This window comes from Anoplophora glabripennis, unplaced genomic scaffold (assembly GCF_000390285.2).
Source record: "Anoplophora glabripennis isolate ALB-LARVAE unplaced genomic scaffold, Agla_2.0 scaffold1011, whole genome shotgun sequence".
NCBI classification, from domain to species: domain Eukaryota; kingdom Metazoa; phylum Arthropoda; class Insecta; order Coleoptera; family Cerambycidae; genus Anoplophora; species Anoplophora glabripennis.
The window spans coordinates 37,759-52,433 of NW_019417094.1; the positions used below are offsets into that span (position 1 = coordinate 37,759).

Genomic DNA, 14,675 nt, shown 5'->3' on the forward strand with positions numbered 1-14,675 from the left:
GTAGAGATGTTTTAAAATCTTATGAGCTTTGACCTTCATATGCGCAGAAACATAATTCCAACCGTCGTCTAAATTATTCTACGTCCTAAAAACATTACACCTATTATTCACAGTGTCTCTCGAGCTCTAGCGTAAACAAGCCTTTGATCCGATTACAAATATCATAATAAAATGCCCTATTCTTTATTATTTTAATTTAAACAATAAAAATATATATAACGAACGTTCGCCAGTTGACTTTATTGATGCCCGAGCGCCTTAGTTCATGTCTACTTGTAATGATGCACATCTGAGTCAATGTTTTCACAACGTGCTTATTAGAAGAATTATGGGGATACGCCACGCCTTTCGCGCATTTCGCGGCTCAAGAGATATTAAAAGACCTCTACCAATATCGTTGGAACAGTTTCATGCCAAATGAATTTAACCAAAAACCGTTCATTTTATAAAAAATTGAAAGAGATCTGTTTTGTTCAGAATTGATTAAAAAATTTAGAAATGATGTTATTTTTCAGAAAAATCCACGGGCGTACGAATTATTTTTTTAAAGGGGGCAGTAACCCACCTCAGGCACATCACTGGTGTGTGAAATGGATAACAGATATCTTTGTTTTATTCACCATAAATAATGTGTTATTAATATCAAATTTCAGTTCAATATGTTGGTCTTTTAGAGATATTAAGAAAAATTCTTTAAAAAAGTTTGTTTTCTCACAAACGAAGCATTCTAAGACCTACGTTTATAGGAACTTTTCTTATTAAAAAATGATTCTCTATCAACTGTTAAAATCCTACTACAAAAAACTGACTCACCCTGTATATACAGGGTGATCCCAAGGTAATGGGCCAAAGTTCATGGGTAGATTCCTGAAGTAAAAATATTGCGATTTAGCCGAACTTACCTTAGTCAAAAAGTTGATAGTTAAAGAGATACAGGGCGTTAAATGTAAAATATTATTTTAGTTTATTTCCATTTATTTCTTAATAAATGTAAATATCTACACAAAATTTTGGAGTTTGGGGTTCTTTGCATAGAGGAATTGAAATTTGGTTATAGTTCATAGAGGGCGCCAGCTGCCGTAGATTGAAAGTGTTGAAAACGACATAACTTTTTCGTACTTTAAGGTATCTCATATTTGGATCAAATTCTTATTTTCCAACTATTTTACACAAAAAAGGTATACTTTACGAAAGTAGCTGTCTTTCACAGTTTCCGAGATATTTGGCTCTGAAACTTCCAATGTTCCAATAGTTGAAATAATTTAAATAATTTAGAAATGTCAAAAACAAGGGTTTATTTAGAATTAAAAATTGTAATGAACAGTAAAATAGTAAACATTAGTAGAAAATATGCCTTTTTGACAATAATTGTTCAAAATGTCTACCTCTAACTTCAATACATTTATCAACGCGTTTATTAGAAGATGTTTTATTTTAAAGTATAAATCCTTAACGCGAAATGACTTTGCAGCATTTAAAACCTGCTGCTAAAGTTCTTCTCAGGTGTTTATAGTTTCTCCATAAACAACTGATTTCATGTAGGTAACTCCAAAAACGAAAATTCGGCATTCTATCTCACATTTATGTATACGAGTATACAATTTAAACTGTAAGCTAAGATGTAATTTTAATTAGGTACAAATAACACTTAATATAAATTAGCATACAAATGATAGCAATAAGACAAGTGGGAAACATCAATTATTGGATTTTCGTCCAAACCCTAATTAAGAAACTTTACCGCTAAATTAATAATGCCTGTAGGTACCTACTTAATTGTAATTTAATGCAACGGCATTGGAAGTTTCAAAGCCAAATATCTCAAAAACGGTGCGAGATATCTACTTTCATAAAGTATACCTTTTTTGTGTAAAAACAGTTGGAAAATAAGAAATTGATAGCAAACCTGAGATATCTTAAAGTACAAAAAAGTTATGTAGTTTTTAACACATCCAATCTACTGCAGCTAGCGCCCTCTATGAACTTTAACCAAATTGTGAATAGATTTCAATACCTCTATCCAAAGAACTCCAACCAAAATTCTTTGAGGATATTTGCATTTGTTAAGGATGGAAACTGATGCATTTCTGGTTGCCTAAATTATACCGAAAAATGGTAGAAATCAGCCCTTTTTTTATTCCAATATATCTTTTTAAAGCAATGGAAGAAAGTAGTAAAATTTCATATCACATTTGGCAAGTATAAATGAAGACAGTAAAGCAAACATTAATTGGGGTAGGTAAGTAATTCGTGAGAAATTAATTTCTAAATATGAAGGTTTTTTGGACTTTTACAAAGAAACGATTATTTCTTCATAGTATTATAGAATTATGCAATTTTTTATATAGTTGTCTTTAAATAAATAAACTGATTAGACTTTATTTCATAGTTTGTTCATCACTTTATTATTTAAAAAGTTATATTGGAATAAAATTATTAAAAAATATTCATTCATGAATAGCATTATCTCCGACTTTTAATTCGCTTGATTTGTAATAGATGTCGCACTAGTAAAAATTTATTTATGAATGGACTCGGGTTATTTTTAACGAACAGCTGTTGTATGTGGTTAATTTGGTATAACCTGATTCTGAATTGGTAGTCATGGTTTCTGTTAATTGATACGTAAATATTTAAAGAATGTCATGATCATTTTAGATATATTTTTGTATAAAAGTATATAAGTAACAGTGCAAGTCCATACTATTATATAATTTTAGAAAATATGAAATATAAACAATTTTTAGTTTATTTAAAACCATAATTTATAATTAATATACCTATATTAGTATCTACGGTTAGTGGATAAGAGGGAAAACATTTTTATTTTCTATTCTACTAGAAAAAGTAATTCGTGACAAAAAATATTTTGCTTTTTAATTGAATATGTTTGTCATGAAAAACTGTAATTTATATATATACAGGGTGATCAGAAATTTAACAAAATTAATAACGTTGAAGAATAAACTGCTTTTGTTTTTGATAATATAAAAAAATGTTAATAAGAAAAGTTGTTCATAACGGAAAGTTATGTTATAATTACGATTTGTGAATAAAGCGGCTTACTTTGGTATAAACAGAAATGGAAAATATTATATTTTTAATAATTAATATTAAGTAATTCTTGATAAAAAAAATTTGCATATTAATATAAATAGAATTTTAATTGTGAATATACATAATAATGAGAAAATATAAAAAATATGTACGATATACTTATTTTGTCCAAAAAATGTGTAAAGAATTATGTACAAAAGGACGATTTGAGTCTAAATTTTTTTTATGAGAAATAGGTATTCAGTTCACTTCACTTGAAAAAATAGTTGTAGGTACTTTAATACCTCCAATATAAACAGAAATTCTGTGGAACAGTGTAGTTTAATAAATATGTAAATAAATGAAAGTAATAAAGAAATAAATAGAATAGGTACAGTAGAACAGGAAAAAATTTAAAAAATCATAAAATAAAATTATTTCTTTTTATTAATTTGAGCTTCTATAATATATTGTGGATCCATACATCTTTTTCCCTGTGGAATATTTTTGTATATTATTTCTGGTAGTATACAATTTTTATAAAATTGTTCCAAATTTGTTGCCATTGATTTTTTCCATAATTCTTCATCTTTCTTAATTTGTTCTACATGGAGCTGGTTGTTTTCACCACTATAGGTATATTACGAAATAACATATAGACTTCTTCCAGTTATATTTAACTGTCTCTGTATCTGAAAGTAAGAAAAGAATTTTACCAGATAATATTTGTTATAAACATAGATAATTATACATTTTTACCTATTATGCTTTTGATTTACCATAATGATATATCTGGTCATATATAGGGTGCCACAATAGTGCGATAAAGTTTAGTACAAGGGTCGGCAAGTAATTTTAGGTGGGGTCCGGATACTTTTGAAAATTTTTAACGAGGTCCAGAAAAAAATTCGTATTTCTTATTTTTTATTTTAATTTGGACTCAAATTTAATCTGCTTACTAACCATTAAGTACTCAAAACATTCACACAATTGTAAAATACTAGAAAAAATGATAAGATTGGCACTTAAACGTAAAAAACATTTTTTAAATAATTTATTTGAGTAATTTATACTTTCTAAACATTTTTAGCGGTCCAGTATTTTACCTTCCGCGGTCCGGACCTGGACCGCGGTCCGCCAGTTGCCGACCCTTGGTTTAGTATAACTGCCTGTAGTAGTGATACGAAAAAAGTTACTTGCTCGGATTCACATTTTATTATTTCCATTATTCATTATTTTCAGACCGAATTAAACAATCAGAAAATCTTGTTTTTGGCCTGAAGATTTTGCCCTATACAACTATAACTGAAAATAATTATAAACTTTGTCACACTATTGGAACAGGCTGTATGTGCATTGCAACGACAATATGTCATATTTATGTTACGGCTAAGTAAGCGGAAAGTCCATTTTCGCATATTATGTAATTTTTATTTTCAAATAATCAAATACAATACCTACATCGAGACCTACATATTTATTTTAATACCTATTATTTACTTGAATTTAGTACTAAGTACAACTATAAATAGCAAATTGTAATACTTACTCTGTTAATGTTTTTTCCTTCATATAAAAAATAGTAAACTCCACAAATAAAATATTTCGCAGCCACAACGCAACAATAAAAGATAACAGCTCAAAGATCCATACAAGAAATAATTACATTCGCACCTACTCTGGTCCGAATCCATATACCTAAGTACTAAAATGTAGAAAATAATATGAAATAAAACTTTTAGTTGGCTGCAAATGTTATAAATTTGTAGAAGATAGAATATAGGAATATTTTCAGAACAAAAAAACGGCAGCCGCAAATTGGAGTTTTTATTATTTTATTACCCTTCTCTTTTCATATGCAATTATGAGATAGCAAGAGAGTGGGATGGACGTACAGGCCGGACAACTCATTATCGTGCACGTATGCGTGCACCTGGCATTTTCTCGTTTTTTTTTAGGTGTATTTTGCCGGAATTTGAATGAACGAAATAATCGTACTATTTTTACTATAATTTCCTGTAGCGACATCTATATGAATATTGTAGTACTTTGTTAGATGAAACGGGACTTCATTTTCCGTTCTTAAGGAATAAATGAACAAAAACTGAAATAATATTTTACATTTAACACCCTGTATCTCTTTAACTATCAACTTTTGGACTAAGGTAAGTTCCGTAAAATCGTAATATTTTTGCTTGGAGAATCTACCCATGAATTTTGACCCATTACCTCGGGACCACCCTGTATATACATATAAATCTTAAAGTATAGTCGGGTATGCAGTCAAAGCCAACTTGAATGTGTACTCTTTTTTATTACTCGAGCTTTAGGAACAAATTATTCCTACCTCAGGAGAAAAAAATTGAGATTTGAATCGAAAATTTTCCAAGTTCAGAACAGAGTCCTAAAATAATAGTCATAATCGTTGATTAAGTAAAAAATATAGTGTTAAAACATTGATTAAAACTTTTGATAAAACATTTACAATAAAACTATTCAAAATTTTGAAACATTACTCTAAAAACATATTTTACTACTATTTATTGACCTTAAAGTTTTTAAGGTTAATAAATAAATGCCATTTTTCTCAAGAATGACTTTCTGTAGACGATTTTCTCAAGCGACAATATTTTTTTTTTAAATAAAACGACCTTTTCAATGTTGCTGCCCGTTTTAAAAAATACGATCACTGTAAAAGTTTTGACCGCTAAAAGGGAGAGGTAACCGGAGAAAACTATCACCCAATATATCGATTTGACTAAAGCTTTAAGAAATAATACGCAATAATAGTCCAAATAAATGTGCCAAATATTAACGCGATCGGTAAAAGGGTTATGAAGTTATTAATTAAATTGACTTAAATTAAAAGGTTAGTTCTTATTCGCAAACAATAAAAGACGTCAGTATTTCTGTAATTGTGCCTGGGAATATGAAAGTCAATTTGACTCAGAAGTTCAGGACAATCAATTTGACTATTCAATAACTTGTAGAGGACAGTGACTGAGTTTAATTTTCTTCTCAAATCTAAACTTTGAAACCCAAATCTTTCAATTAGTTGCCTATATGGAGTACATCTTTCAGGATAAGCATTATCTATTAATATTTGAGAATTTTTTTTGTGTTTTTTTAAGTAACACTCCATGGCATTGATGAATACAATTGATTCCAAACAATAGAAAAGTATTCTAATTTAGTTCTGACATAAGAAAGATAGAAAATAATGAGTGACTCGATATTAGTAAACGATTTACAGTTGTGAAGTATAAAACATATTGTTTGGTAAAAGTCCTCAGGAGAATTAATAATAAACGGAAGAACAATTTAACTACTTAATAATGAACAGATAATATTACGGCTACTCTCAACCAATACATATAATAATAATGCTCTAATTCCCTGTGTGCACCGATCCGTAACCGACTTTGCCACGTCAGCCTTATGCAAGAAGCAAAAACTAACACATGAGTCAGCTGAGTTGCCTTCAGTCGGCCACACTACACTTCGTCAATGTCCACGTTGGCCTCATTCGAGTTCCTCTTCGGTGCTTTCGTCTCTAGGGACTGTGAAGGGCTTCGTGCGATCCACCGAACCTGTATACTGCTTCCGGACCTTCCCTTCATGTCCTCGACAACATACCGGTCGAAGTCTAATACCTTGACAATAAGGAATGGATCCTCGTATTTGGGCATTAACTTCTTGCTTCTTCCATCGTTTGTATTGTAGTCCTTTCGTAACAGATTTGTTGTCCGACCGTGTAAGCTGGGGCTGCAATTCGGTTTTGGTCGAACCTCTTCTTTTGTTGTTTTGTTCTTGGAGGATATGTTGAGACGGTTGCTCTCGTATTTCATCTGCATCCTCCCTAACTAACCCGTCGTCCTATTACAATTCGTTGAAGAGGAACTCATCGTTTACACCTCGTGGAGTATACCCGAACAAAAGCTTGTATGAGCCACTTCCCACAGCTTTATTTACAGTAGCCACCTAACCTTTGATATAGACTGGACCCTCTTCTCTTCATCATCGGTAACAACAGCTAAAGAAGACAGAATGGTACGAATATATCTCTCCACCTGCATTATGTACTACTTTAATACCAAATGAGCGACAATATTCCAAGAATTTCTTACTGGTGTAACATGTACCTCTGTCACAAATTATCCGCCGCGGTACTCCAAATGTGTCTATTATTTCACCTAAAAATTGGTGAAACTGTCCACGGTTATGATCAAATGTGTATTTCCATGATGACTTTTTACGAACGGTCCCAGATGATCCACATGGATTGTGTCAATAGGACAGTTAATTTTAGTTATTGGGTTGAGATAACCTGGTTTACGGTCTTCTTTCTTATATTCTTTATTATATAAGCAGCCCAAACAACCTTTCACATATCTCTTTATATATCTGGCGATGTCTGGAAACCAATAGTTTTCACTAACAGACTTCACGGTTTTCTCTACGGAAAAATGTCCAGCCCCGTCACAATAGATCATCACTTATTCTGACTGACTTAGGTATCAGCCACTTTAGGGTATCATCTTGCGATAAATTCGTCCTTTTTTCAGCCCATAGTCGGTATTAATTAGTTTTTCCTCTTGGCCAGAGGGTTGGACGGAGAGGACTCTATATAATTACTGGCATCTTTCATCTTGGAGCTGAGTTGCCAAAATCCAATCATCTTTATTGATGTTTACAACAAAAACTTCTGCTTGGTCAACCTCTCGCGGCATTTCAATAGCATTTCTGCTGAGGGCATCAGCAGGAGCCATTTTAGTACCTGGTCTATATGCGATTGTAAAATTGAACTCCTGCGTTGTAAACCACCATCTCCCAATCCTAGGAATCAAGTCACGTTTGGTGAGTGTGGTACAAGTAGCATTACAATCTGTGACGATTTTAAATGGTATATTGATCAAGTATACTCTGAATTTGTTTCATACAATTAACCACCGCTAACGTCTCCAACTCATAAGAGCGGTATCTTTGTTCTTCCTTAGTTGTTTGCCTATTGGAAAAAAGAATTGGTCTAATTGAATCGTCTTCTTATTTTTGCATTAATAATTTCCAAATTTGCAAGCATCAGTGTGAAGTTCAGTCTCTGCACTACGATCGTATATTGCTAATAATGGTCGACTTTTTAGGGCCAGCTTCAGTCGATCGAACGCATGCTGTTGTGCACCTTCCCACTTTAATGTCGAGTCCTTTTTTGTTAGCTGCGTTAAAGGAAGGAAGGAAAATCCTTCAATATATTTTCGAAAATAGCTAGCCAGGCCTAAAAACTCGCACTTCGTGCACGTTCCTAGGAGTTGGAAAGTTGTCAATGGCATTTGTTTTTCGTCTACCTGGCTTAATTCCATCTGAGCTTATCTCATGCTCAAGTATTCAATCTGTGTCTGAAAGAAGTTGCATTTGCTCAGGCGTAACGTAAGTTTCGCCTCTCTAAGCACAATTTGTATGTTTTCCAAACCAACTACTATGGTACTAGTTGGAATTAGTATATCATCCATGTAAACCATGGCTGTTGAAAATCTGAGTGATCCCAGAACCTTATTGATCATTCGTTGAAAGTGAAATCGAAATTATGGGGTTTTGTGACGATGTTATGCAACGTCCAATGCAATGTTGTCACCTATGTAATCCCACAGAATATCTCTACATTGAACATACTATTTTCCAGAATAACAGTAATATTTTTGGCCAATAGTTTGAATTTAGTCGATGATGAGTTTACATCCAGGTCAGGCAATAGTAGGAAATCTTCGTACATTATTCTAGCGGTGTTATTTTGCACCAAAATGAGTCTATTCTTCTTGTTGATTAATGATTGACCAACTATTATGGGTATCGCTTGCACATGGTTATCCACAACAAGAGTTTCGACTTCATCTGAAGCTAGATCTATGGTGAGCTATATGGTATTCAGTCCCAGTGGCTGTCCCATTGTTATAGCCATGGAGTATCATGGTGGTCAGGGATAACCCAGCATCTTCAGCATTTTCTTTTCTAATTATCACAGCCGAACATTCCATATCCATCAATGCCTTCATAGTTTTCTCGTTTACTTTGCAATTGATGAAGTAACATTCATTGGAATTATTATTTATACATGTTAATACCGAATTGGGCTTCTTATCACATTTTTCTTTAGTGTGACTAAACTGATTACAACTAAAGCATTTTATTTTTCGTCTAGGACACTTAAAATACGGATGTCCTGTTTCTTGACAATTATAACATATCAGACTAGGGTTCGATTCTCGTCCCATCCGTTAATATTATTGTTCCAATTTCATGATCCATTTTTCGGATTGATTGTTGGGATTTCCAGGTTCAAATATGGGGATGCAATCGGATTTAACGGTATTTCATAAAGATTGTTCACGATGGTCAGTACCATAGCTGTCACCTCTTGATAATCTGGTTACTAGTTGTTCCAGGAGCTCTAATCTAGTGTCCGTTGAAGTGCTAGATGGTTTAGGTGAACTTTGTATACGAGAACGGTGGGGACTTCTAGATCTATCACTTCGCTCTGGCCGAGAACTTCTGTCCTTTGAAGTTCTATTCTCACGTTTAGACCGTTTCCGGCTATTTCGTTCAGATGACGGACTCCTACGACTCCGGTGCTTGCCCATGGTTCAACCTTTAAAGGACAACATATTTCAGATGACGTTACCAAGCAAGTTGTTTTGGCTCACCCGATTGAAATAATTAGGCATATAACATCTCCAAAAAGAATTCTTGCATACGCCATGTACACAATGCAGTCAAGAATATCATGCATAATTATTAACAACTACAGTATCAGTGAATAGAGTAATATTGGTCGGAAGAGTATTCTATCCACTATATTCGTCGTGCACCCTGCGCATGACATGACACTATTGCATGACATGTACATTAACTCTCATATTAGGTACAGCTTATACACCAAACAACCTGTACATTAAATCATATGTACACCCTGTACGTTAAATATTTACTTATGTACCTACATCCTGTACATTAAATGTTACACAACGTGTGCATTAAACCTTAACCTAGGTACACCCTGTAAGATAAATATTTACTTATGTACACCCTGTGCATTAAACCTTAACCTACGTACATCCTATACGTTAAATGTTACGCAACCTGTGCATTAAACCTTAACCTAGGTACATCCTGTACAATTGTGTACACTCCGCACCCATGTAGAAATCGAGACTATAAGTAATAACTTCCTATATACCTATTTTTTTTTCCTATGTGAAACCAAAGAACAGTACTTCACGGCGGGTGATATGGAAATGTGCTTTTTAATAACTTTTCTTTTAAATTATGAGATTTGGTCATGCATACTGCAGTTCCTAAGTGTATGCGACTAACCATTGTTTAAGGTCATACTAACTTGTCCAGCAGCGACTTATGAAAGTTACTCAAAAGGGATAAATAAATCAGTTTTTGCGATTGCATTTGAGAAAACAAAGGTAGCCTCTGTATAAATATAACCCCCACTCAAAGTTACACCCTGTATATTGTCGTAAAGTAAAAGTTACGTAAACAGATCTATCCGTATTGATAAAGGAAATAAATTGATTTTTTAAATTTGTTTTTATAAATAAATACAGAAATAATATTGTGCCACAAATACTTAAATAATTGAGGTAATATTGAATATTATAGGTGAAAAATTATGACTTACGGAATAAGTACTTAAATATATCTAATTAATTTTATCATGCATTTGCTTTACAGATCCATTGTCATATAAAATTTCTTAAATAATTGTCGGAGATTTTAGGAATAAATTATTTTAAAATATAAAATTCTACATTGATATGTAATTCATTAGCATATGTCCTATTGTAATAGTACTGTATTGCTGTTCCAACAAAATTATTTTACTGACATTTAACAATACAGCCTATTGTTATGCAGTCATGCACTCGTATACAATAAAATAATAAATAACTTATCTGGGTTATTTGTTGATGTGTATTGCTCATTTTATATATTCATAATTCTTTCAGTATTCATATTTCAATAACATAAATATAAGGCCCGGTATTTTGAGTCTCGGTTTAATCTTGATTAACTGATCAGGCGATTAGACTGTACATATACACATTTATTTTATAAAATATAATCACAGTCTAATCGCCTGATTAGCTAATCAAGCTTTAATCAAGACTCAAAGTACCGGGTCTAAGAATATTAGAATAATAACTAGTTGATAAATGTATCTCATGTTCGGTTAACGATTTAAGAAGATACAGGGTGGTGAAATAATGATGAAAAAATAAAATTATATCTGGCAATAGCCCAGGAACAAACAAACATATTTTGCTTATAACGCTTAGTCATAACGCTATTAAACCACACAGAAAAAATATTCTGTACAGCTCATACAAAGATAGTATAATTGAAAGAATAATAATAATAATATAATATATAATATATATTAATAATATGTATATTACTTATACACATTAAAACTTTCATCTCAATTTTTTAATTTTTTTTAATCCTTTAATGTTAAAACAAGCTAAGTACCATTTTAAAAATGTTTCAGAAAAAGAAAAAATAAACGTTTAATTTTTCAAATTGATAGAAAATGTAACTTGTATTGTATTTCTACATGCCTGAACTATACAAGCTGTTACAAATTCGTTTCTCACTACAGGGATCCTGGAAAAAATCAAAGCTAACATGATTAGTTTTTGAAATATTTGAAAAAAAACGAAATTTTGGAAATCCGTTTTTGTTTCATTTCAGCCTTGTTTGAGCTAATATTGAAAAAAGAAGATCACTTTCTGAGGGCCACTTTTTGCCCTCTATCGAATAGCACAATCAATTTTTATATGTAACGTTTCGTCTCTCCAGGACCATCCTCAACTTTTTTAAATACGTCGCTAGAAATTTTGTTACATTTTTTGCAAGCCTTCGTGACCTCCAATACCTTACTGCCTCAGCCCGAACCAGATTTAAACGTTTTGTCCCGAAAAATTCATCTTCAGTGCATTCGTTCCAAATTTATTTAAATTTTTTATTTAAATTTTTTATTTAAATTTCTTTGTTTATTGAATTATCGTACACTGTAAATGTCGTTAGACCGTGAGAAATCCCTCTAGTTATTTAAACTATTAACTACCACGCCTTACAATAAAACATTTATTATTATTAACTATTACCATCACTTGGTCATACATAACTCAATGTCAAAATTAATTATTACAATTTGAATTTTATTATGATAAATTAATTCTTAAAAATGCATGCAACCAAAACGCCAACTTAATATCATTCTTTAAAAAATTTCAGTAAAACATTTTCGTTTTGGCAAATGTTCAATATCGGAATTTATTATATCTGTAACCGCAACTGTGAAAGGGCATGCCAGATGAATTGTATGAATATCCTGAAAAGAGTAGATCGGAATTTGTTTGAATTTTGAGCACTCGAGAAGCCTAGAAATAATTATGGACATGGAAATAAAACTTTTTATTTTAATGCTTGGTTGATAATAGTTTAAATAACTAGATGGATTTCACAGGCACTTACAGCGTATGATAATTCAATAAACAAAGAAATCTAAATAACAAATTTAGATAAATTTGGAACAAATACACTGAATATGAATTTTTCGAGACAAAACGTCTCAATCTGGTTCGAGTTGAGGCAGTATTGGAGGTTATTAAGGCTTGCAAAAAATGTAATAAAATTTCTAGGGTCGTATTTAAAAAAATTAAGTTGATGATGGTCCTGGAGAAACGAAACGTTACATATAAAAATTGATTATTCCATTCGATAAAGGGCAGAAAGTGATCATGAGAAAATGTTCTTTTTTCTATATCACCTCAAACAAGGCTGAAATGAAAGAAAAACGGATTTCCAAAATTGCGTTTTTTTTTCCAAATATTTCGAAAACTAATCATGTTAGCCTTGATGTTTTGGAGGCTTAATGTTGGTCCCCTGATTATGCAACTTTGCCACCATTTAAGCTAGTTTGTATCTCTTACCGTTTTCGAGATCCATGTAGTGAGAAGCGAATTTGTAACAGCCTGTATTCAAGACTTTTCACGAAGAAAGAAGTATATTTTTTAAATTAAGGCTTTTAAAATGACTAAAATACACATGACTTCTTTCTAGAATAAACAAGAATTTTATAAATTAAAAATTTCTTTATTTACACAGGTCAACATTTTGTTTGAAAAAAAAAACCACCGGATTCTACCTAGGTTCCCAGTTGTTTTTGGGGTCGCTGAGTCGGATGCCGTGGTTGGTTAAGCTCTATCACGTCATGTTCAAGGTCATTTTAAGGTCAAACTAAGTAAAGGTGGTTGAAAGAATCTAAATAAATTCATACATAGGTTTTTTGGGGTCACTGTGTCTGTATCCGATGCCACCTTACCTCATGTTCAAGGTCGTTTGAAGGTTAAGGTAAGAATAGTAGGTGAAAAATTGAAAAAAAAATATGAATGCTCACCTTCCTATTTTGTCTGTTTATAGGTCTTCCTTTTTACCTGCACACGTGTTTGTTTGCTTGTCAGTCTGTATGTATCGTCCGCCACTATTTTCTCTCTGTCCATCTACCTAACATCCTGCCTTTCTATCTGCCCTTCTGTCGGTAATTTTGTTTATCTTCCTGTATGACTAAATAACTAAATGTTTCTATTTGTCTGTGTTTCTGCAACCCTCTGTCTAAATATCCACTGACAGTGTCTTCTTACCTTTCTGCCTACCATCCTCTCTCGGTTTTGAGTGAATGTACAAAAACTATATTAAAAAAACTTTTGAAATTCAATTCGCTTCTCTCAGTATAAGTATAATAATCGAAATTCGGCGAGAACGTTTACGTTGTTCCTGGAATTATCTTCGAATCGCTTTTTTTATGTGCTTTATTTGTGTGTCTCTTTAGATTCCAGCATTAGTCTGCTAAAATATTCTTGCCCCAAACAACTTGATTTCTTTGTTCCTGGTACATTATTTCTTCTTGTTCTTCACTAAAAGCTCCCCACCAATCAAGATGAGACAGAAAGATAAAATAGAGATAAGAAATAGAGACTAACAAGCAAACAAAAAGGTGTGTGCACGCAAAGAATGTTTGACTATAGTTACAATTGTTTTTAATCTAGTGAAGTTCATAAAATTTTAACAACAATGTTCTTGTATAGTTCGTTTTTGATGGTTTTTATATTATAATCTCACGTTTGTAAGTATATAATAAGCTTTTATAACTTATTATTCTAAGCATTTTTGTCATTTCTTATAGATGTCTTGAGAAAGGAAATAAACATTTCCGAAAGCTTGACAACAACACAGAGTGTTCTTATTACATTAGCCCTTAGCACTATTGACTGCAATCCCAAATACATCACTGGTTTTTTTCTTANGCGTATAAATGTTTAAGTTTCGCATCAACGTAACGCATATTACTGCACGTAATCGAATCAAAAGTATGGTTGGCTACATAAGTTCCTAAGTCAACAATTTTACGGTTGCATATTTCGATTTCATCGGTAACATCAGGGTTGAAATTCTCTGAATTGATAGCTTGACCGAAGCTTTCATTTCGCGTAACTTCTTTAAGCTGTCTACGCATAGAAAAAACCGATTCCGCCTCAAGGTTATCGTAACCTCTAACCTTTAACTCATAGGCT

The 14,675-nt window shown here is 32.2% G+C and overlaps 1 protein-coding gene across 1 annotated transcript in view; it reads left to right on the plus strand.

Moving 5' to 3' along the window:
- LOC108912322 (sonic hedgehog protein A) overlaps nucleotides 1-13,332 on the plus strand; it is a 50,856-nt gene extending 37,524 nt beyond the window's left edge. Inside the window, exon 3 of the mRNA XM_018717528.2 lies at nucleotides 13,210-13,332. Coding sequence (XP_018573044.2) covers nucleotides 13,210-13,302 — 93 coding nt within the window. The 3' untranslated portion in view covers nucleotides 13,303-13,332. The remainder of the gene's footprint in view (nucleotides 1-13,209) is intronic.
- The last annotated feature ends 1,343 nt before the right edge of the window (nucleotides 13,333-14,675 follow it).